The sequence below is a fragment of the Bos grunniens genome, chromosome 15, assembly GCF_055505025.1.
Source record: "Bos grunniens cultivar Pamir isolate PY7600 chromosome 15, Bosgru_T2T1.0, whole genome shotgun sequence".
NCBI lineage: Eukaryota > Metazoa > Chordata > Mammalia > Artiodactyla > Bovidae > Bos > Bos grunniens.
In genome coordinates, this window is record NC_141179.1 from 39,816,596 (window position 1) to 39,842,291 (window position 25,696).

A 25,696-nucleotide genomic window follows, 5' to 3' on the forward strand; every position below is an offset into this window, starting at 1 on the left:
TGGGCTTTTTTCTCATCCTTAAAAAAACTGAATTGGAGTATGTGATCTTTAAAGACATAGTGTTCCAGAATTTATAAAACCTGAAAGTTTAAAATAAATTAGGTTTCAGAATTGTTAAGTATAATAGCATTTGACTGTTGCACTTCAGAATATTAGTAGTTTTATATTAATTGGGAGTTTTTTTAGAAAGCGTTTGCAATTTCATGTTCTACTTTTATGGTTAATTTTCTTTTCTAATTTATCAGCACTCCCTCACGTGTTGCTAAAGGAGCTGTCGACCACACCAAAATGAGTCTACATGGTGCTAGTGGGGGACATGAGAGATCAAGAGATAGACGAAGGTCAAGTGACAGATCACGAGACTCATCCCATGAAAGAACAGAATCACAGCTCACTCCTTGTATTAGAAATGTTACTTCTCCAACACGGCAGCACCATATTGGTATGTAAAATCAACTAAACTTCCCAACGGGTTTCAAAAGCATGCATCTACCTTTTTTCTCTTTTTTTTAATTTGGCTATGCTGCACAACTTGTGGGATCTTAGTTTCCTGACCATGGATCAAACCTGGGCCCTGGCACTGAAAGCGCTGAGACCTAACCACTGGACTGCCAGGAAATTCCCAATGCATTTACCTTTTTAAAGTAGTAATAACAGTGAATTATGCCTAATACTTTACAGTAAAATTAACATCTTACTTCTTTTCAGTTGCTTCTGTTTTAACTTAGCTTGATTCTTACTGTTAAAAAAAAAAACTTATTAAATGAAACTTTAAAGTGAATTTTTTTTCAGAGTTTGGGACAGTCTTAGAAATAATTTGAACAGCCTTTACAGCTGTAATATGTAGATTTAAATTTTTTTTCAAGTAATTTTTATCTTGTGAGATATATAGCAGTGGTTTATTTAAAATAATCTGTAGTAAATTATTGATAAGAATCCTTGTTAATCATACTAAAAAAGGAGGTGAAAGAGTAACCATCATGGAGTTATTTACCTTGATTTTTGACAATATTTTAAATTTAATTAAAAAACAGAGAAGGAAAAGGAGGGTGGAAGTAGGTTTTTTTTCCCCCTTGACAGCTCAGATCTTTATTCCTTCCTACTCTTTACTATAAATGAATGCTATTCCTCCAGGTAAATACATTGTGTGGCTATAAAGCACCACTCTCAAGTAGATGTACATAAACAATGTGCGCTTGCTGATTTTTATTTTTCCCTCAGAAGTGGCAAATTAAATATTTTGACTTACTATTTGAGGCAGTTTCTGATTACCTCATATAAATAAAAATCATGTATATTAAGTCTTATTATGTGGAGAGGTTGTCAGTATCTAAGTAGGTCTTTAAAATCAGAATAATACTAATAAGCTAAAAACCAACAAAAGTATAAATAAGAGCTGACAGTTTATTATATGCAAATTTTAGTATCTGGGAAGAGAACAGGAAATATAATAAGTTATTTTATTGCTTTAGCAAATTTTACTTTTAGGGAGCTACCAACGTTGTAGAAATAGGCACTACAAGGGAGGTGTGGGATACCTCTGGAGATGCAGCAAGCCTAATTATATAACCAGTGAAGCTGCACAGAGTGTTCTGAGTAGCCTGAGTCATGAAGGAATTTGGCAAAAGCTGATGAAACTGATGAGATGGAGGTACATTTTTAGGTCACCTTTAAAGTTTAGTAATCTAATCTCTAAAGGAAACATCGCAAAATCTTAGTTTTAATTTCTCTTTTGTAAACTGTTGGAACAGCTGAAGAAAATTTTCTGAATTTTAACAGTGTTTCTTTATATTAAAATTGTAGATAATAATAATATGATCCTATAAAATTTTTAGCAGTGCTTTTTTCAAAAATGAGAGTGAGAAGAAAGCAGTATATCATCAGCTATTAAACTAATTTGGTAAAACATTAAAAGTCATTTGAAAACATAAATACTTCTTAGTGTCTGTGGTAAAAATATTTTCTTCCTTTGGTACCTTCCTTTTGTGAGATACATTGCTGGTTTGGGGGTTTCCTTATTAATGTAGTTAAGAGTCCAAAGTTTGTACTTTGTGTTTTCAGAATAGTATTAATACTTTCAGTATTTAGGACAGTTAAAATTGTTATTAATCTTTTACTGACTTTCAATGCTTGCTTATTTGACTTAGAATATTGTACTCCTTTTGTTTCTGTATATTTTTAAGTAGAGCAGTAATATAATTCAGTTTAATTTTAATCTTAGTCTGGGTCAACATTGGTTAGGTAAACATCTTTTTTAAAAAGTCTACAAAATTAATTGTTTTAGAAAACAATGTAATGTTTTAGGTTTTATTTCTAGAAAATAAATGAACGTTGATGTTTTGTGAAAATGTTATTTGAAATAAAAAAAGCAGAATTGCTATGATATAAAACTACTTTTCTAAATCACTATTTTCAAAAGATATGTATCTCTTATATTTTTTAAAAGAAAATTTGCATAAATTTGTTTAACCTCTTTATTTCAGAACGTGAAAAAGATCACAGTTCCTCTCGTCCAAGCAGTCCTCGTCCCCAGAAAGCGTCTCCAGATGGATCCAGTAGCAGTGCTGGGAACAGCAGCAGAAACAGTAGTCAATCAAGTTCAGATAGTAGCTGTAAGACGTCTGGGGAAATGGTATTTGTGTATGAAAATGCAAAAGAAGGAGCTCGGAATGTAAGAACATCAGAACGAGTGACACTTATAGTGGATAACACTAGATTTGTTGTAGACCCATCCATTTTTACTGCACAGCCAAATACAATGTTGGGCAGGTTTGTATTATTGTGATTCTTTGTATTATTAATAATAAGCACTTTTCCATCGCCTTTTTTTTTTAATTTAAAGTTTTATAGTAATTCTCTAGTGGAATACAGTATTGCTGTTGAGCTATGAAATTTAAATAACTTGTTTAAGTTAATCCAGCTGAAATTGTAGAGCCAGATCTTGAGCTTGATTTGATTTTGAATAATGTTTGCTGTACCTAGAAATAGCAAATGCAGTATTTAAATGAAGACAGGATACTTAAAGATCTGAAAACATAGATTGTATTTGACAAGATGAATTTAACAGTGATAATGTTTCCTTCACTTGCGGCTTCCAAATTAAATCTTCAGATACAGCAGGTATCAGCATTTGGTTAGCTGGAAAGTCAGCATGAGTTATCAATTTGATGTATTTACTTTAAAGAAATAATGTTAACAATTAGTCAGTAGAATGAAGGAGAAATAATTGTCTCTTAATCTGTACTGGTCTGGAGTAATAAATTAGTATAAAATTTGTAGTTAAGGGAACCACATTCTAGAATTGGTAGAGACAATATGGGCTGCAGTTATGGGAACTTCAGTATAGAATTGATTTTTCAAAGTGTTCAAAAGAGGATCAAACACCTATTAATTATAAAATTAGTGCTTTTTTTCTATTCATTCTAATATAAAATGAAGGAAACACATAAATGAAATGGAAGTTTGCATGAGGTTAAAAAGGAAAACTTGAATTTTTTGCTTGGTTGCATATGAGTAACTGTTCGGGGTACCTGTGTATGTGTGTGTGTATGATTTGTAAGTGTCTCAGAATCCAGAACAAAATGCCAGCATGTAACACTGTTTACATTTTGGGTAGACAAATATTTCCTTTTAACATTAGCTCTAGACTTTACATCTGTAAGGAAAAAAATACATGTACTCTATAGGCATTATTAGAAGCATAGGAAGGACTCTTTTTTAAAAATCAAAGCATGTTTATTTATTTCTAAGACATTACAACAAACTAAAACTTGAAGGAAAGATCGTTCATGGGAGATTTTTAGGAGGATAACTCAACACTGATCATATTTTATATTTTTACCTAAACTTAAACAGTTGAAAGGCAGAAGTAGGTATTTGAAATTTTTCAACTGATAGGCTACATTTTCTTTTAAAAATAAATCCAGAAGATTTTTTTGTGTTTGTGATCCATATTGATCTGAAAAGTAACTTTCCTTTTTTGTAAAAAGTTCAAGTATTTGAGAAAATTGCATGACATTTGATTCCTGAAAGACTCACTTCTTTTTTTCCAAATCAGTGAAGGCTTCTTTTCATGTCAGTTGACGAAAGCATGTTTTTGGGGATGAAAATTAATATTCATGGGAACTGTAAAAAGCAGTTGGCATTCTTTTGGAAACTTTGAAATAAGAAAGCTTTGTTCTTTATAGGTTCTGTGTTACAAGAAAAGAGGGAACTATTTAAATTGGGAAATTGTTGAATAGGCAACTTAGTTCAGCTATATTGACTTTAGGAATGATGTTGTCATTGAATTTAGAGGTTCAGATTCTTTTAATCACACTTTAAAAATTTGCTTGGAAGTTAGGCATTCAACTTTTTGTTTTGAAGGACATATTTAGCAGATTGCCTCTTTTCTAAATATTTACTGTTAAAGGGCCAACAACATGACTTGAAAAAATAGAAATTCATCTGCATCTTCTTTTTGTAAAAATTAATATTATGAGCTTGTTACTTATTTAGAATTTTCATTCTTTTCTTCATTCCTCTCTACCCCAGTATTTGATTGCTTATTTTTCAGTTCTAGGATGCCAGTGTAAAAGTTTTGTGCAGGATTTGTTACGTTTATAGTTTTGTGAAAAGTAAAATAACCTGATCTGCCTATACTTATTTTACTTTTTTCTAGTTTAGATTACCATACATGCTACTTAATAGACTAACTTTGCATTGAAGATAGCAGTTTCCCCTTCCTCCCTCTCTCCCTCTTCTCTCTCTTTCATTTTTGTCTTTCTCTGGACAAAACTAGTGTAAGAATCTCTCCTAGATTGATTTGTTTGTTTGTTTTTTCCACCCCTGAAGAAAAGGGACTGGAAAGTTTTTTTAGCTTTTGAATCTTATTAATTGATTTTATTTTCTTATGGGGAATCTTTACTACTGTCTCCTCCCACAAAAAAATTTTTTTATAATCCTTCATTTATCACATTTGCCAGAATAAATGTCTGATAAATATTCGTGGGCTAATTTAATGCTAAAATTATAATTTCTTTTTACTTTTGTACATGAAAACATGGATAGCCTATTGATTTATTTCTCAATTACTTGCTACCATAGGATGTTTGGATCTGGCAGAGAACATAACTTTACACGTCCTAATGAGAAGGGAGAGTATGAAGTGGCAGAAGGAATTGGCTCTACAGTATTTCGAGCAATTCTGGTAAGTGCTGTTGCTTGTGTGTATTGATTGAGTCAGTTGACCCTTTCTCAGTAGGTACGTGGACTGAAAGCAGAATTGCATTTGGATATTGCTATGGAAGTATCCAGTGTATTTTTTAATATCGTTTAATTCATTTTCTTTTGGCATGTAAATATAGCATGATAAAAATAAAGGAATTTTATAACCTTTGCAAAAATAAGATAGGGGATAATTCATCTCTTAGGTCTGCATAGGCAGCTCTTTCAAGGGTTTAGTGGTAACATTTCTATAGTCAGACTACTCCACTTTCCCTAATTCTATTAAGTACAAGAAGTTGATAATTTTTTGCTGTCATAATAAATGTGGCTACTGGAATTCTAATATTTTGTTGCATATAACTAGTGGTGGACACTTAGGAACATTTGAAAGTCATCTCTAAAATGTATTTCCTATCATTTTTGTATTAAAACTTAATTTTTTTTAACCTTTTGAGAAATATTTGAATTAGCACTACAGTCACTACTTGTAATTTTAATCAGTGATAAAAGTTTGATTTATAGCATGACAGTTTATTCCACAGTTTGAAAATATGGTTTCCTTAAATAGTTTTGTGGGAAGAGGAGAGGGAGGATCCTGAGGTACAAGATAGGAAAAGTAGTTGATCGTGATCGGTACTAACAAGTACTTGGAAAAGTACCAGAAGATGTCTTGCTTGATTCATGTAGCAATTTCAGAAATGGTGTTAACTGTGGCTCTGAACATCAAGAAGGTTGAGGCAGATCTTAATTTTTGGGGAAGTGCTTTTTCAGTTGCCCATACTTTCATTTGTCCCCTAATGGTATTGACCAGTTAACTCCACAACTCAGCTATGAAGTAACTTATCTATAGCTCTGGGCCAGCCCCTAACAGCATTTCAAGTAGATTTTGGAAATAATAGCTATTATTATTTCTACTTATGTGGGAAACACCAAAGAAAAGTATTTGGAAGAAGAATAATTGTGTGTTCTGTTTCCATATATTTGAATACTTAGAAATGATTTTGAAGTTCTTTACTAAAAACCTTAAGTTTTACTCAATTCTCTAGGTAATATTTAAGGTAATGTAAAGTACATCATTTAACTTCCTTAAAATTTCTTTAAGAAATATATGGTAGGTATGTAGACAAATAACTTGTAAGGGGGGAATACATGTGAATTAGCATGGTACAGTAGAGAGAAGAGATGCATAAATAATGAGGCGACATGGGTTCTAACTTTATCTCTCTTGTTAAATAATTTCATAACTGGATGAGTCAGGAAATCCATTTGGACATAAATTTTTCCTGTCAGTAAAGTGAAAAAGTGGTTAGGTAAACTGAGGTCCTACCTAACTTTAAAATTCCACAATTCAGAAATCTCAAGAGTATCACAATTTTAAAAAATTGTATCAGCCCAATCTTAAAAATACATTTTGTCTACCTTGTGCATTCATTTATGCATTCTTTATTTTTTTTTCAGGATTATTATAAAACAGGAATAATCCGTTGTCCTGATGGCATATCTATTCCTGAATTGAGAGAAGCTTGTGACTATCTTTGTATCTCTTTCGAATATAGTACTATTAAATGTCGAGATCTCAGTAAGTACGATGTTTTATATGTGAGTGGTTTGTAGAGTTAACAATGTATTGGAATGAAATACCTGAAATAGTGCTATTTACCTAGACTTCAAGTATTTGTTTAATTGAATTCTAAAACACAAATACTGTGAAGATTATTTATGAAAGTCCACAGAGATCATTGTTTGGTGCAATTTTCCAAAACTTTCTTTCAACTTAATTTTTTTGTTTGTAGAGTCTCCCATATTTATGCTTCTATTTGTTCTTCTTCTGTCATTTTTTGCCAGTATGTATCTCTCAGCTTGGTAGCCCTGACTTTGTCCAAGTATGGTATTTGGCTTCACTCCTCAGGTCACATCAACCAAGAATTTATCATTTCTTTTTGTATTTGCCATGTAATATAACATCCTAAGCAACTATGGAAGATATAAATCATTCTCAAAAAGAGTGTTTGTCATTAAAGATCTTAGATTGAATACCAAATACCAGCCCTCATTTATACAAAGAATTAAATGGCTTTATTCAGGAACTTCAAATATAGTCTCAGAGCAAGTCTAGAACTTTGGAAATCCTAACTCTCTGATTGATATTTTCCTGTCATGCTACCCCCATGCCCATCCCCTTTACTGTTATATTATGCCTAAGAAAAAAGGTGATTATACACAGAAAATTCAAAATGTATATGAAAATTATCAAATGTTGACTTGGTTATTAAGTGGTTGGAAAAGCCCAGAAGAAGGAGATGTCATTGTGGGCTAGTAGGATTAGAGAAGAGTTCGAGGAGACAGGTTGTAAAGGGTGAACAGGAATGATTTAGCAAGAGTAGAGTAGGAAGGTTAGGGGATTACAGACATGAGTGGTATACTTTGGAAATAACCTATATAAGAGACTATATTGGGACCAGAAGGAGATGAGAATAAATATGGGGGCCAGATTGTGAAGGTCTTAAAATTAATATTCTTACATTTATGCTGTATAATGTGGGAAGCCATTGTAAAACTTTGCTACCTGTGGTTATAGATGTATGTTAGTCCCAAGTATATGGTTATGTTTACTTCATTACCTAAATGTAACACTGGCTTAGCAAAGTGGGGCCATACTTCCTGAAACATTGGTGTGTGAGAAATTGGGAATGGGAAACTTGTAGGGCATCTATTACATATTTAAATATAGCTATCCTTCGTGCTTAATTATGGTCTAACTTCTTGGAAATGAGTGGTCCTTATTAGGTCTGTCAAGTACCATTTTTTTTTTTGTCTTTATTTGTTTGGCCAAATATTCTTTTAAAGTCTCCCTAAAAATATCAGTAGGTGAGACAAAGAAGATTAGGTGGTCCACCTCTGAGTCCATTTCTATATAAATGATATTTAAAAGTTTAAAACCAAATAGTTGGAGAGCTGAAGCATACAGCTGTAAAGCTGAATAAATTTGCTGTCTTTTCACATCTTAAAAAATGTTTTTTGTTGAAATCATGAGCATTATTCTAACTTATAAATTCTTGATTTCATAAAACCTTCTGTAAAGGTTTTGTGTTTTTAATTCATGGAAATATTTTAATTTAATTGCATATGACTAAATGTTGAATTTTGGTGACTGTCAGATTAAAAAGACACTGCTGCTGCTACTGCTGCTAAGGTGCTTCAGTCATGTCCGACTCTGTGCGACCCCAGAGACGGCAGCCCACCAGGCTTCCCCGCCCCTGGGATTCTCCAGGCAAGAACACTGGAGTGGGTTGCCATTTCCTTCTCCAGTGCATGAAAGTGAAAAGTGAAAGCGAAGTCGCTCAGTCTTATCCGACTCGTAGCGACCCCGCGGACTGCAGCCTACCAGGCTCCTCCGTCCATGGGATTTTCCAGGCAAGAGTACACTAGAATTCCTTAAAGATAAATGGATTTTAGTTCTGTAATCCTTTGAACATTGTTTACCTTGTCATCACAATTAAATATCATTTATTTGTTACAAAATTAGCAGTTCTCATAGACTTTATTAAAAGAAAACTATATAGCATCTGAAGAGATAGAAATGGTCTTGTAAAATATGAAAGTGTACTGTAGGTGTAGACTTGAGTCCAAAAATGATTTTTATCCTGCAAATATGTGCTTTTACTGAATATTGTAATGGTACTTTACACTAAAATGTCTGTTTATCTCTTACTTAAAATTATAAAAGTACTCAGTGTATTGAATATATTGAATACACCATCCTGGATTTCTTAGGCAAGTTACTTAAAACCTTATTTCTTAGTTGCCTTTTCTTTAAAATGGGAGACTAATATTACTTACCTCACAGGGTTGTTGTAAAGATTAAATGGATAGTGCTTGACACATAAGAGCTTTCCAGGTGGTTCAGTGGTAAAAAAAAAATTTGCCTGTGGATTTAATCCCTGGGTCAGGAAGATCTCCTGGAGGAGGAAATGGCAACCCACTCTAGTATTCTTGCCTGGTAAATCCTAGGGACAGAGGAGCCTGGTGGGCTACAGTTCATGGGATTGCAGAGTTGGACATGACTTAGCGACTAAGTGTGCATTCACGCTTGACCCATAGTGTTAAATAAGTGTTTGCTTTAAAAAAAAAAAAGCAAAATTAGGGGATAAGGTAAAGTAAAATAAAAATAATAAAGGATCATGTTATACATTCTGTTTATATTTCCACATGAAAATATATTGTGAATAACTATATTAGAAGATATCCTTTAGTAACAACTTGTTCAATGGTTTACATAGTTATTGCTCATTTTCTACATTTTTATTGAATGCTCATTTTATACCAAATACTAGGTATGTAAAAAACAACAACAAAAGATCCCTTCTCTTGTGATGCTTGCAATGTAGTGGAAAAAGCAAATGAGTAAATTATATTGTGTTAGAGGAAGAATGGGGTACTAGATGAGCATGTATGAGCTGTATCTAACTTAGGTGTTGGGGCTTGAGGAAGCTTTCTGGAGGAGAGGGAAGAGGAAGTGTGTTTCAGGCAGAAGGAATGCTATGTTTTGGAGAAGGCAATGGCACCCCACTCCAGTACTCTTGCCAGGATAATCCCATGGACAGAGGAGCCTGGTGGGCTGCAGTCCATGGGGTCGCTAAGAGTCAGACACGACTGAGCGACTTCTCTTTGACTTTTCACTTTCATGCATTGGAGAAGGAAATGGCAACCCACTCCAGTGTTCTTGCCTGGAGAATCCCAGGGATGGGGAGCCTGGTGGGCTGCCGTCTATGGGGTCGCACAGAGTCGGACATGACTGAAGTGACTTAGCAGCAGCAGCAGGCTTTAATTTCTTCATTGTCCTCATTATCTTCCCAGGCAAGCACTGTAATCCAGAAGAGGTTTTGAGAACCAGGGATAAACTCAGGAATGAAGGCCTGGGGCTAAGAGAAATGAAAATACAATGTCCCAGGTGAAACTGGTATTTGTTCAGTCTCTAAGTTGTGTCCTACTCTTTGTGACCCCGTGGACTGCAACATGCCAGGCTTCCCTGTCCTCCACTATCTGCTGGATTTTGCTCAAATTCTTAGCTATTTCGTTGATGATGCCATCCAACTATCTCATTCTCTCTCACCCCCTTTTCCTACTGCCCTCAGTCCTTCTTAGCCTCAGGGAATTTTCTAATGAGTTGTCTAATCACATCAGGTGGCCAAAGTATTGGAGCTTCAGCATAAGTCCTTCCAGTGAATATTCAGGGTTGATTTCCTTTAGGATTGACTAGTTTGATCTCCTTGCTGTCCAAGGGACTCTCAAGAGTCTTCTCCAGCACCACAATTCCAAAGCATGGATTCTTGGTGCTTAGCCTTCTTTATGATCAATTGTCACATCCAAACACAGCTACTGGAAAACCTTAGCTTTGACTAATCGGACATTTGTTGGCACGATGATGTCTCTGCTTTTTAATACACTGTCTAGGTTTGTAATAGCTTTCCTTCCAAGGAGCAAGCATCTTTTAATTTCATGGCTGCAGTCACCATCCACAGTGATTTTTGGTCCCCAAGAACACCTGTCACTGTTTCTACTTTTTCCCCACCTATTTGCCATAAAGTGATGGGACTGGATGCCATGATCTTAGCTTTTTGAAAGTAGTGTGGAAAATGAAATTTAAAGTTTGCAAAAGGATAAGTTCAGAAGGCCTAGGAAGAAAGGCACCACCCTCATGGGAGACAGTGGGATTACAAATGAAGATCCAAAACTGAAGTTACATTTAATTTAGTTTAAGAAAGGATATTAAGAGGCGGAGACTACTTTTGGAGTCACAGAAATAGAGACACTGAAACAACAGACACTTGTATGTTTTCTCTTTGTCTTTCTCTGTCTTGCCCTTTTTTTCAGTTTATAGCATTAAATCAGTTGAATTTGAGGCTGGGGACTGTACCTTTTCACTCCGTGTCTAGTGTCAGGCACCTAGTGAGGACTCAATAAACATTTGTTGAATGAATAAACTCTTTTATAGCCTCATACATTTATAAGACACTTTTCCACTTATTGTCTTCTCTAGTATCATTAGTCTTTCCCTCTTTATAGAGTAATCCTCAGGCTTAAACACTCCAATCTAACCTGTGTCTGTTGTAGGCATTCAAAAATACATCATTTGAAAATTTTTGAGCTTTTCAGTGATTGTTTGAAGTTATTTTTTTGTAAGAATTAGCAGAACTTTATTAGCCTTTGCCCTGCTTCATTTTGCTGTCAAAGGCCAAACTTGCCTGTTACTCCAGATATGTCTTGACTTCCTACTTTTGCATTCCAGTCCTCTAAGATGAAAAGGACATCTTGTTTTGGTGTTAGTTCTAGAAGGTCTTCATAGAACTGTTCAACTTCAGCTTCTTTGGCATTAGTGGCTGGGGCATAGACTTGGATTACTGTGATATTGAATGGTTTGCCTTGGAAACGAACTGAGATCATTCTGTTATTTTTGAGACTGCACCCAAGTGCTGCATTTCATATTCTTTTGTACTGTATCTTGCTCTTTGGAAGAAAAACCATGACAAACCTAGATACCATATTAAAAAGCAGAGACATTACTTTGCCAACAAAGGTCCATATAGTCAAAGCTATGGTTTTTCCAGTAGTCACGTACAGATGTGAGAGCTGGGCCGTAAAGAAGGCTGAGTGCCGAAAAATGTTGCTTTTGAACTGTGTTGTTGGAGAAGACTCTTGAGAGTCCCTGGAGCTGCAAGGAGATCAATCAGTCCTAAAGGAAATCAACCGTGAATATTCATTGGAAGGATTGATGCTGAAGCTGAAGTTCCAATACTTTGCCCACCTGATGGGAAGAACCAACTCATTGGAAAATACACTAATGCTGGGAAAGATTGAGGGTAGGGGGAGTAGGGGGCAACAGAGGATGAGATGGTTGGATGGCATCACCGGCTCAGTAGACATGAATTTGAGCAAGCTCAGGGAGATGGTGAAGGACAGGGAGGCCTGGTGTGCTGCAGTCCATGGGGTTGCAAAGAGTCAGACGCTACTGAATGACTGAACAATGACAACAAGAATTAATACATTTATTATACTGCCTCCTATTCCAACTACTGTGTCTTTCCATTTATTCAGTTTTCTTTTGTGTCTTCTGCAATGGTCTAAGTTTATTCTTTGATAATTTGTATTTTTGTTACTGTTGTGTGTAGAATATGTTCAGATTTTCTAACAGCTAGCAAAAATAAAATTACTGAATTTTCTATATTTGTGTTTAGCTACCTCACTGAGAAGGAAATGGCAACCCATTCCAGTACTCTTGCCTGGAAAATTCCATGGACTGAGGAGCCTGGTAGGCTACAGTCCATGGGGTTGCAAAAAGTCAGCCATGACTGAGTGACTTCACTTTCACTTTCACCTAACTGAACTCTGCTTATTTCTAGTAGTTTTTCAGTTGTTTCTTACATATTCTTGGTAGATAATTGACCCTTTTGTAAGTAAAACTTTTTATATCTTTTTGTCTTGCTGAATTGACTATAACAATGTTAAATTTAGTGGTAAATCTCGAATCTATCTTTAAAGGCATTTCCTTTAGGTTTCACTGTTTTGTTTTGTTTTTTTCCTTGACTCTTTTTTCAATACTCTGGCTCTTTGACATCCTTCTTTAGATCTTTTGCTAATTTTTTTTTCTCACCTGCCTTCTGATCATTTATACCTTGAATGTGTTCCTTGCCAACGGTTTTGTCTTCAGCTACCTTCGCTCTTAGAGAATCTATACACTTAATCTAAGTAATGCCATTCATCACTGGGACTTCAAATATTACCTGTACACCATAGGTTTCCAGCTCTTTATCTCTAATTCCTATTACCAGTTTTATGTTTCTAGTGTACTGTTTAACTTGTATAACTTTTTTCCCTTCTTAATCAGGCTTTCAATGAGTTCCATGCATATAGGACATATAGTGATGAACAAGAAAGACTTTGTCCCTGTATTTATGGAGTTTACAGTCTAGTGGGGAAGACAGGCATTCAAGAAGTAATGAAAAGCTGTGAAAATAGAGTGAAGAAATGAGATACTATGACAGAATTACCACAGAATAATATACTAAAGGGGCTATGGAAGATCATTATCTGAATCAGTGACATTAAAGCTGAGACCTAAGGGAATGGAAAAGAGAGTGAGAAAGTCTCCAGGCAGCAGAAATGGTATTTGCAGAGGCTTTCAGGTTTGAAGGAATATGACATGCTTAAGGTCCTGAAAGAAGGGAAGTATGGCTATATTGGAAGAGATAGTGTTTGAGTGACGAGACATAAGGCCAGAGGACAGGGAGAAAACAAAACTGGTTAATGTTTATTAACTGTTCATTCTGTACCAAGTCCTGTGCTAAGTTTGGGGGATGCAGCAGGAACAAACCAGGCAAAACTTCCTGTTCTAATGGAACTTTCACTCTTTCGGGGGACACAGACAACAGACGAGGTAAGCAAGTAACATGAACAAATAACATATGATATGTTAGATAGTGGTATGTGCTGAGGAGGGACAAGAAAGGTAAAGGGATAAAGAGTAGTTTGAGAGGCCTTCAATGCAGAGGAGAACTGAAGTAAATTTCAAGCAGAGGTTAACAATGAGAGCAAGTGTTGAAGCATTAGTCTGATAAGTTCGAGAGCAGCAAAGAGGAGTTGGAGTAGAGTGTGTGAGGGTGTCAGTAGTGGGAAATGAGGTGGTGTAGGGCCTTTATCTTCTGACTTTACTAAGTGAAATAGGAAGCCATCAGAGGGCTTTAACAGAGAAGTGATATGATCTGTAAGGATGCCATGTTTTACCATTTCATGGGCACACTGTTCACACAGGATTCACTTTAGAGTCATGCAGTGGTGTAATCCTGATCTGATGTGTATTTTAAAAGAATCACTCTTGGCTGTTGGGTTGGAGATGGACTGCAGGGGGAACTAAGGTAGATACAAAGAGGTAATTAGGAAACATCATAATTTAGGTAAGAGATGATGGTGGCTTAAATTAAGGTGGAAGTAATGTGAAATGATCAAATTCTGAATATATTGGATGTTGTTGGATTTACTTGTTGTAAGGATTTGTAAGGATTTACTTGTTGATTTGAATATGAGGCTGAAAAGAGAGAATAGTACTTAAACTATCTAGAAGTGTGGAGTTAACCATTGATTGAAATGGGGGAAGACTTCATGGGGGGCAAATACTTGTCCAAAGCTTGGCTTTGGACATAAGTTTGAAATACCTGTTAGACATTCAAGTGGAAATGCGAAGCAGGACATTGGGTATACATGTCTAAAGAGAGAAATTGGACTAGATAGTTATATGTGGGAGTCATCAGAATGTAAAGTATTTTTCTTTAAATACTATCGATAGTATTTAAAGAAAAACCTCTTTTTAAAGTACTGTAGACACTGATCTATAACCTCCTTTTTCACATAACAGGCTTAAGGACTAGGTTGAGGATTTGGGACTTTTATTTTGAGATAGCACAAGCCATGAAAGGTTTGAACTAGAGATATCTGTTTGTATTTTTTGGGCTACTGTGGAGAAAATGAAGGCAAAAGCAGCTGGTGAGTTTTACAATGGGACAACTGTAAGGCTGGGTTCAGTGAGGATTGTCAAACAGAGTATCTACACGTGACCTCTTCATGAGGGTTGGGCTTCCTCATGCCTGGAGACTGAATCAGAGAGGAAGCATCTGAAGAGCAAGCATTCCCAAGACCAAGGCAGAACCACAAGTCATGTACCCATCACCTCTGCTGTGCTCCCCTGGTTACAAGCAAGTCAGTATAACCAGCCTAAATTGAAGGGGAGAGGAATTGGGCTTCTCCTACTGGGAGGAAATATCAAACTCCCATTGTAGAAAAGTATATGGAGTGAGAAACTTTTTAGCTATCTTTGGAAAATGGCATCTTTCAGAGAAAGAAATAGCACAGTTCAAGATGTATTTAAGAGGTGGACTTAATAGGGCTTGAGGAATGGTTAAGAGATGAAAGAGGAATCAAATATTCATTTATTTTACAAATATTTAAGAGACTGTCATATGACTAATACTCTTCTGAGATGGTTCTGAGAACTTGAGTGCATGGTGATGCCATTTACTCATTTGAAAAACTGCAGAGAGAGAGACTGAAATGATTAAGTTCAATTGGAATATATTGAGTTTGAGATGCCTGTGAAAGGGCATCCTAGTGGAGATTTCAGGAGGCAGTTGAATATGATGCATCTGGAATATAGCGGGCAGAATTAGTAGAATAAACTTGAGAATTGTAAGCTTAAGGTGAGAGAAAATAAAGAACTTAGAACTTCCCTGCAAAATATCAATACATAATGGCCAGCTGAATATTTAGGAAATATTTAACCTAAATATTTAGAAAATATTTAGATAATTTCCTAAAGGAAATCAGTCCTGATTATTCATTGGAAGGACTGATGCTGAAGCTCCAATACTTTGGCCGCCTGATGCGAAGAACTGACTTACTGGAAAAGACCCCGATGCTGGGAAGGATCAAAGGCAAGAGGTGAAGGGGATGACAGAGGAGGAGATGGTTGGATGGCATCACCGACTTGATGGACATGGGTTTGAGCAAGGTCTGGGAGTTGGTGATGGACAGGGAAGCCTGGTGTGCTGCAGTCCATGGGGTCACAGAATTGGACAAGACTGAGCAACTGAACTGAATGGCCAGCTAGAGGAGAAAAAATTGAAAAAGGTGACCGAAGAACAGCAGCCAGAAAGGAGAAAGAAAACCAGGGATAATGATACCAAATCTTAGTGATGAGAGTGTTTATTAGAGAAATGCAAATCAAACTATAATGACTTCACACTGGTCAGAATGGCCATCTTTAAAGTCTATAAATAATAAATGCTGGAGAGGCTATAGAGAAAAGGGGACCGACCCTCTTAACACTGTTGGTGGGAATGTAAATTGGTGTAAGTTAGTACGGAGAGCAGTATGGAGGTTCCTCAAAAAACTGAAAGTAGAGTTGCCATATGATCCAGCAATCCCACTCCAGGGCATATATCCAGACAGAACTGTAATTTGAAAAGATCCAGGTACCCCATGTTCATAGCAGCACTGTTTATGATAGCCAAGACATGGAAACAACCTAAATGTCTATCAATAGACAAACAACGGATAAAGAAGATATGGTTTGTGTGTTCTTGTGTGTATATAAACACATAATGGAATATTAGCCGTAAAAAGAATGAAATAATGCCATTTACAGCAACAAGGATGAACCTACAGATTATCATACTAAGTGAAGTAAGATAAAGACAAATACCATATGATATCACTTATTTGTAGAATCTGAAATAGGACACAAACATACCTATGAAACAGAAGCAGACTCAAGACGTAGAGAACAGACTTGTGGTTGTCACAGGGGAAGGGATTGGGAATTTGGGATTAGCAGATACAAACTAATCTAAAATAGGGAAGGAAGGATTGGGAATTTGATATTAGCAGTACAAACTAATACACACACACACACACACACACACACATATACATACAGGATAGATAAATAAAAAAGAACTATTGTATAGCACGGGCTTTCCTGGTGGCTCAGAGGTTTAAGCGTCTGCCTCCAATGCGGGACACCCGGATTCGATCCCTGGGTCGGGAAGATCCCCTGGAGAAGGAAATGGTAACCCACTCCAGTCTTGCCTGGAGAATCCCATGGACGGAGAAGCCTGGTAGGCTACAGTCCACGGGGTTGCAAAGAGTCGGACACGACTGAGCGACTTCACTCACTCACTGTATAGCACAGGCAACTATATTCAATATTCTGTGACATAATGGAAAAGAATATGAAAAACATTGTATGCATAACTAAATCATTTTGCTGTACAGCAGAAATTAGCATTGTAAGTCAGTAAAATTTTTTTTAAAAGATGTTCATTTTCTTTAACAATCCAGAGGTCATTTGGAGACTATATAAGATAATGTATTTTTATGTATAAGAATTTACCTATAAAAGGAATTAAAAAAAATCATAATGGAAATATGCAGCCTAGAGAGAGACATGGATAAATAATAGTAACATAGTTGATTATTTAATTATTATATTAACAGTTACTAAGTAACATGTTGTAGAGAGGAAAAAAGCTCTGATTTGGGAAACTATAGATTTGAGTTTTAGTGTCTTCTCTCACTCTCCTGGTAGTTCCTGAGGTAATAGATCCTTAGATAAGAAATTGGACGTTGCCAATGAAATAGGAATAAAATAAAAATGATTAGATTGGTGCAGGTGAGTTTGTGACTGTGTATTTGGGAAGTTAAAGTTGTTTGTTATGTCAGAAGAAGGGTCAGGTGAAATGTATCTTTCATTCCTCTCAGTTCTAGGGTCACATAAGCTATGTGATTCCTGTGTGCTCAGTCAGTCGTGTCTGACTCTTTGCGACCCCATGAACTGTAGCCCGCCAGACTCCTCTGTCCATGGGATTTTCCAGGCAAGAATACTGTAGTGGGTTGCCATTTCCTTCTCCAGTGGTAATTCCTGTACCGTGCTGTATTTTGCTTGATCTTTTGCCATCCTTATTCCCAAGTCAAGTGACCCTTTTCATCTCACTCTGCTTCCTACACAGTAATATCAATGTTGTTTGTAAATAATTTTCTGAGAAAGAAAATGTGGGAAGTAGACTATGGGGACTATTTTATTTCATATGGATAATCTGCAAAAATACCCTTAGAATATACTTTAAAATATAACCGCATACATTGATTGAAGACAAATGATGTAGTGAAAAATAACCTGGACTGCAAATAGAGTCACAGAGGGTGGATTTAATTCTGATTTTGAAAATTAGTTTTGTAACCTTAGGCAGATTGCTTCATGATGTGTAAAGTGAAGAGGCTTTCGTTGGATGACTTTAATTGGCCCTTCTTGCTATAACATTCTGCATTTCCATAAGAACTCTTTCTGAGAAAAGTTTTAGTGACTAAAGAATAACCCTTGTATTATCTACAGGGTCCCGAAGTAGATGCTAAACTAATGTGGTGTTTTGTTTATGTGTTTGTTATTTCTGCTCTTCTTTTACTTATCAGTCACCCCTAAAGCGAAGTTACTTCTGTGGGTTTTATTTCAGGTGCCCTAATGCATGAGTTGTCAAATGATGGTGCCCGCAGACAGTTCGAGTTTTACTTGGAAGAAATGATCCTGCCTCTCATGGTAGCCAGTGCCCAGAGTGGGGAGCGCGAGTGCCACATAGTGGTGCTTACGGACGATGACGTTGTTGATTGGGATGAAGAGTACCCACCACAGATGGGAGAAGAGTATTCACAAAGTATGTGCTGTGGCATATTTTCTCTCTCTTAAATCACCACAGATTTCCTCTTTATTGTTTATAATATTGATTAAAGGACAATTTTTATAAAGAAAGTTTTCTGAACTCTTTCTTATACCAGGAGTGGACAAACTACAGCCTGTGGGCCAAATCCAGCCTTTTGCCTGTTTTTATAAATTAAGTTTCATGTATTGTCTATGGCTGCTTTCGCGCTACAATAGCTGAGATGAGTAGTTGGAATGAAGACCGCATGGCTAGCAAAGCCCAAAGTATTTACTATATGGCCCTTTACAGAAAAAATGTATTCACCCATATCATGCATAGAAATGGTTTGCTCTTTGTTGCGTATCCAGACCTTAGTTGGTTTTTTTTTTTTTTTTTGGCATTTAGAAGCATCCAAGAGAAATAGATCCTGGAATAGTAGATAATGAAAAATAAAACTGTTTCTTATAGAGATGAATTTTTATTTGTATATAAAATGAGAAGCTTCAACTCACTGATTACAAAGATGACTAAGTTCTAAGACATTCCTTTTTTAATGTCACATGCTTTCTTGGAGAATACATGACCCTTCTGAAAGCTTTGTGGAACTTTAGGTATTTTTGGTCAAAACAGCACATCTTGAGCAGCAGTGACTTTTTTCTTACTGTACTTCTAAACTTCTAATTAGAACATTTGATTTTTTTTTTTTTCCTGTTAGAAAGTGTATCTCATATTGATTTTGTTTGTTTGAATGTTTGTTTTTTTGGTGAGCCCAATATAGTATTTTTGAACAGTTCCATAGATTGAGAAAAAATTACAGGTAAAAGAATGATTTGAGAACAGGATTTATATGGAGTATTAGAACCCTTTAAGCTCTGGTTTTTCCATTTTATTTACCGTTTTCTAAAAATAAAGCAGACTTCCAAGTGGTATGCTTTTTTAATTTTAATTCTAAAGATTTTCAGATGATTATTTCAACACAGAGTATGGTAGTAGCTTTCAGAATTTACATTTGAGACATTTCCTTTGCATGATAACACTTGAATGATTCTTTTGTGGACAGTTGCAGTAATAAAATGTTGCTGTTTCCTCATTCCTAGGCTTTTTGCTGACCATGGTTTTCTATAATATGTGGAATAAAAAGTTGAGCTTTAGTTTTCAGAAAGTTTGACTTCAAGAGAAGAGGGCCAACCATAGAGCACAGAAATGACACTATAGTGATAGAGGAATAATATTAGACCTGGCTTTTCCTTTTTAGTTATTGAGCTTTTCATTTCAGTGTTTTTTGGTTTGTTTTTTTGTTTTTCTTGAACTTTGAAGTTTAAAAGGACTGGAAACATTTTTATTTAATTTGTCTAAATATGTTTCATTTTATGCCAAGATGTTCCAACCTAAAGAAGATAACATTTGAGGAGATAAGAGATAGCCTATCTCTTCAGGCTGATTTTCCTAAGAGTGACATACACCACCCATTCTGAAATGTCAAAAAATCTTTATCTTAAAATATCAGTAATCTTAAGGATGTAGTAATAATCACAACTTTTACCCCATGAATAGCTTCTGTATACTTTTTTTCCTTTTATTGGCTCTTAAACCAGCATGTTTGGTTTGTGAGTGTGTTTTTCTTTTTTTGAAAAAACCTTTGCAGTTCACCTTTTAAGGGAGATAACTCCACCTGAAAGAGAGAAGGCGAGGAAGGTCCATCAGTCTAACTCCCTGAAGTGCCCAGCACATTTGGAAGACTCAACATGTTGTCAGTGGAGTGTCTGTCCTTTGCAAAACCAGTTTGCTCTAAACAGACTAACCTAGGCAGAACATGCTCGAATCTGCCATTTTTAACATCAGTATTAAATGGGGCTGTTCGCCTGAATGGAAAACAATTTGTGGGGAGGGTCTTTGCCTTTTGGGGGAATTATTAATAGTTGCTCAATCCATGAAATGTAAGATGTATCCATTTTGTACTTTCTGACAAGGCAGTTTTTTCCCCTCCAGATGAGGCCTTGTAGGTATCCTAGCAAAGTCTTTTACTTTGCCTGCTTGATAATGATGTGATACTGATACCTTTTTTTGATTCTCTTTATATGAAGAAATTGGGGCAGACCCCATCTTAGTAAGTCTGTGTATGATATATCTTTCAGAAGGAGAGTCTTCCTATGGATTGGGTTACCTGATTGGTTATTAAAGCTTTTCTTGTTTCATCTTATGTAGACATTTGCTTCTATATTAACTGTACTGAATTGTCCTGTCATGTTGGCTAGTCATCCTTTGGCATCACTGCATCCATTATTTGGGCTTTTAGGGTTGTCGGGCCCCTATGATGGTCAAGATAAATAACCTTGAGTCATCTCTAAGTACTTTGATTTTAATAAAATATTTTTGTCTCTTTGTTTCCAGTTATTTATAGCACAAAATTATATAGATTTTTCAAGTACATTGAAAACAGAGATGTGGCCAAATCAGTTTTGAAGGAGAGGGGTCTTAAGAAGATTAGACTGGGAATAGAAGGTAAGACATTTTCACTTTTTTTTTTTATTAATTATCTTTTGGAACCAGCAAGGTTTAAAAGCTGGATCCCATTGAGATTATATTTTGAATATTTTGAGAAAATTTCAGACAAATGATTACAGAATGCTCATGCAGTAAACACATAAATAACAAAAGTCAGCTTTTTTTATCTGAGAAGAGAAATAGAAGGCCCTTAAAAATTAGTATTTATTCTATAAGATTCTCTAGCAATATAGAGATATGAATTTGTCTTTTCTGCCATCACTCTACTTAATGCATTTTTACTAAGCCCATGTAGTGTGTTTGGCACACGTATGTGTACTCCTGTAAGAGACGACAGGACTCTTTGCCTAATGGTAATTTTGATCATAGCCCAACAGAACTAAAATCTAGTACTTTTTTGAAAATTCATGTAAAAACTGGTGGTGGTGGTTTAGCCACTAATTTTCCAAGATTTTATCTGGAAAATCCTATGGTCAGAGGAGCCCGGCGGGCTACAGTCCATGGGTTGCAAGAGTTGGACACGACTTAGCAACTAAACCACCAGCACCACTCTTACATGAATTTTCAAAAAGTATTAGATTTTAGTTCTGTTGGGCTGTGATCACAATTACTATATGTCTTAAGGTGTCTTAAGGTATGATAATAGCTTATTTTCAAATTGAATTGAATGTCCATATACTTCATCATACTTAAATGCAAACTTTTTAGACTGCTTTTTACCTTGTGATTTAAATGAACTTTTACAGATGCTACCCTCAGATCCTTCTTTTATTTTAAAGTGTCCTTACTAAAAACAAAATATCTTCCTTGGCCTAGAGTAATAAGTAAATGTTCTGGAGCCAGAATGCTTGAGTTCAAAGCCTATGATTTAATAGCTGTATGACCTTGGACAAGGCACTTTACTTCTTTTTGTCTTTGTTTTCTCATCTAAAATGAGAGTATTAATACATACTTTATAGGGTCACTGTGAGTGTAGAATGAGTTAATCCATGAAGAACACTTTAAATAGGGCCTAGCACATAGTACTTTCTGTGTCTGTGATGGTGACACCAAAGATTACGGTATTCAGATCAGTGATCAGATGAGCTGTTGGAGATGAAGATGAGGGACTCCTGAGACATACAGGGAAGAATTACCAGAAATGAGGTCTTTGCAGGAAGGGGAGGGGAGGAAATTTGGGGTTTAAAAAGAGGGCATATTAGCTTCACCAGTATATGTCCTCTTCTGTCATTTTGCAAACAGTGAGTTTTAGCTGCTTGGTTTCAAAGTTAGAGAGACTGTAACTGGAGGGGGAATTACTTTAGCAGGCCCCTAGCAGGTATTTGAACTGATAACAAGTGGGCTGGAACTGTGTTTAAAAAAGCCTGATACACTGTGCTAAGGAGTATGGACCTTCCCCATTAAGCATGAGGAAACCATTGGTAGTTCTAAAGCAAAGATGTAATATTATTATTATACTTGTGTTAAGAAAAAAAAAAAAAGTGGTGATTCAGTGTGGAGAAGAGATTGGAATACAATGAGATGGGAATTTAAGGACGTTCTAATAGTCCTGGAGCAATCAGGGACAAGGGAATAGAGAAAGGGAAACCTTTCTGACCTCTAGAGCTGCCCTTCAGATGGTAATTGGAAATATGAAACAAAGAAGACATTCTATAGGTCTTTAGAAGATGTTTAGTCCTGCTTGCCCCTGTGCCTCCCTCACCTCAACCACACACCCACACCCACACCCCCACCCCCACCCCACACACACACACACACTCCACACATGGCTAAATATACTAGCTGCCAGTGATGCCTGCATAACAAACTCCTATGCAGGAATCCTTAATTGAACCCTGACTGTGTGAGGCCTATGTGGATTTTTTTTCTGATTTTAACAGTGGCCCATAGGCCAAATCCAACCCACTACCTATTTTTTATAAATCAAGTTTTCTTGTAACATAGACATACTTATTAATTTATGCATTGTCTGTGGCTGATTTCATTTTATTATGGCATAGTTGAATAGGTGTGATAAAGACCATATGGCCCACACACCTGTCTGGCCCTTTACAGAACATGTTTGCCAGTACTTGGTCTAAACTAGCAATTCATGCTAGTAGGAAGGAGAAGGAACTTGTGATAGCATCTAAGGAAAGTATATCTTTAGACAAACTGCCGTACTGGTAAATGACTGAAATGTTCCCAAGACTGGGATGGTTGTTACCAGTTGTTACTCTTCACTGACTATGATCTGAGAGAAGGAAGATGTATAATTACTGGGGAAAGCTGTGTCTACTGAAAAAAAAGTGTTGCACAACTTGGAAGTTCAGAATTATGTTTTATTTAGTGGCCTTACTGTCAATTGTAGCCTTGGATATAGCCTCTCAGATAGCCCTGAGAAACTTCCAAGGAGGTAAGGGAGGAGCTGGGATATGTAGGAGTTTTTACTGGGAGAAGAGAAAAAAATGATCAAAAGATTACTGCTAATCACAAAAAGCAGACACCTCAAGTATTGGATTTAGTGCCTCTCTACCTTTGGGGCAATGCAGGAGTCTGGGCTTGTTGAAATTATTCCTTTGATACACATCTTAACTATCTATGGCTATTTTTCCACCTGAATTCCCCTCAGGGGCACCCTTGGGTCGGGGGTGGGCTGCAGGGGCAGATGACTTGATGGCCACAACATTTCTGTTTACTGAAATGGTAGGCAACTTTTTTTTTTGGTCCATGCTACTTTGGAATTGCCAGTCTGAATGAACTTGATTGTTCAGAGTAGTAACATTTAAATGATATAGAGGTTAAAATATTGGCTTTGTTAACCTAGACACAGAAATACCTGGAATCAGTGAAGCTGGAGATCGCTACAGCTCCTTTCCACTTGAACAGTAAAAAGGAAAGAAAAAACCCAAAATGATGTAAAGATGAGATTTAGGTTTAAAGAAAGTAGAAGGCCTATATGGCAGTAAATTGCAGGCCCTGAGGCCAAATAATTGTGTGGGGAAGGGATCAGGGATATCAAGGGTGCACAACCAGAGCCCATGATACACTGGATTACTTCCCATTGTATTAGGGACCCAGCCCCACCATGCTCTCTGAAAGTTTTTCTGGTGGTTAGTGGGAGGTTTTGTGAATTATATTAGTAGGATTTCAATTTCTTGCTGTTGAACTAATGACCAAAGAGAATATTGGTTTCCTTCTTTATTTTAATCTATGTTTTGTTCAAGAACTATAGTAACCCTCTTTAGGTTAAATAGAATGAGGAATGTGGGGACCTGTGTGTGTGTGTGTGTGTGCGCGTGCGTGCACACGTGCACATAGGTGTGTGTATGCACATCCTGTTTTTAAAAACTTCTCTCCTTCAGGTTATCCTACCTACAAAGAAAAAGTAAAGAAAAGGCCTGGGGGCCGCCCCGAAGTGATTTACAACTATGTCCAAAGACCCTTTATTCGAATGTCTTGGGAGAAGGAAGAAGGAAAAAGCCGGCATGTAGACTTTCAGTGTGTGAAGAGTAAATCTATCACCAACCTTGCCGCCGCTGCCGCAGACATTCCCCAGGACCAGCTGGTAGTCATGCATCCGACTCCGCAAGTGGATGAGCTGGATATTCTACCCATCCATCCCCCTTCTGGCAACAATGACCTCGATCCTGACGCACAGAATCCGATGCTGTGACGGTGATGTTTCTTGAAACCATAGCATGCTACTCTTCACAGTGACGCTGTACTCTCCTCATCCTGCACTGCAAGGCCACTCTCTTCATTGTGAGATGCACAGAACGATGTTTAGGATATTGCAGTGTAGGCTTTTTTTTAAAGACCAAAGGTAGCTGAATGGTTTTTTAAATGAGTACAACTCTAGCATCTTGAGGTTCCAGTTATATAAATGTATTTGTTTACCAGTAGGTTTGTGAAATTGGTTCTTTGTATGGGGGACAGTCCTTTTTCACACATCTAGATCTTCCCAGAAGTGGTGGAAATTGGCAGCTGGGGTACTTTGTCTAGATTGATATTCATCACACCCCAGATAAAATGTAGAACATTATATATAGTTGCACTTTATAAATGGTGGTTAAGTGGAACTGTTCAAGCCATTTTTATAGTTGTGATGCACAATATAAATAAGTGCTTCTATCAAAGTATTCCTTCAGTAAAATGTATATAGTTTGCTGCCCATGATGAGCAAAAATGAGTATCACTGGGCTTATTTGAATGATGAGGATGAGATTCAACCATATCTTATCAGTTATCTCAGTGCCGTTTTCATCCTTTTCAAGTGTCACATGCAGGGAGTGTGAACATCAGAGGTGGGTTATTATCCGGTCTGCCTTACCCTTAATCTGTTCACAGATATTTATTTACTAATGATTTTTTTGAAAGTTATGGGATAGGAAAATGAAGTGTTTGCTCTTCATTTACTAAATGATTGTAAACTCGTTTTTCATCAAAATAAAATTCCATTGTTTTAATGTTTCTGATCTTTATAACCATCTTGACCAGATTTTCAGTCTTGTATTTTGCAGATTTCCTGTTTTATTGGTGTCAGTATAATTAGAAACCAGGAAGTAGCTCAAGGAACTCCCGTTTGATATATGTGTGATGAGGCACTTATATTCTCCACTAACTATAAAATACACTATAAATCCAAATCATTAGAGCTGAAAAGGGAATATTTTGTAGTACAACCTGATACGAAGATAAAATACTTTTACTAGGTTCTATAGTAACCTTAAGTTTCAGAGCCAAATTCTGATACTAGTTCAGTG

At 36.3% G+C, this 25,696-nt stretch overlaps 1 protein-coding gene across 13 annotated transcripts in view; it reads left to right on the forward strand.

The window, feature by feature from the left end:
• Nucleotides 1-25,403, forward strand: part of BTBD10 (BTB domain containing 10) — a 75,274-nt gene extending 49,871 nt beyond the window's left edge. For all 13 annotated transcript variants that reach the window (XM_086339959.1, XM_086339967.1, XM_086339958.1 and 10 more), the window contains 7 exons: nt 246-442; nt 2,484-2,769; nt 5,086-5,188; nt 6,664-6,784; nt 18,264-18,461; nt 20,838-20,948; nt 24,296-25,403. In XM_086339959.1, the coding sequence (XP_086196085.1) occupies nt 246-442; nt 2,484-2,769; nt 5,086-5,188; nt 6,664-6,784; nt 18,264-18,461; nt 20,838-20,948; nt 24,296-24,606 (1,327 nt within the window). In that variant the 3' untranslated portion in view covers nt 24,607-25,403. The remainder of the gene's footprint in view (nt 1-245; nt 443-2,483; nt 2,770-5,085; nt 5,189-6,663; nt 6,785-18,263; nt 18,462-20,837; nt 20,949-24,295) is intronic.
• The last annotated feature ends 293 nt before the right edge of the window (nt 25,404-25,696 follow it).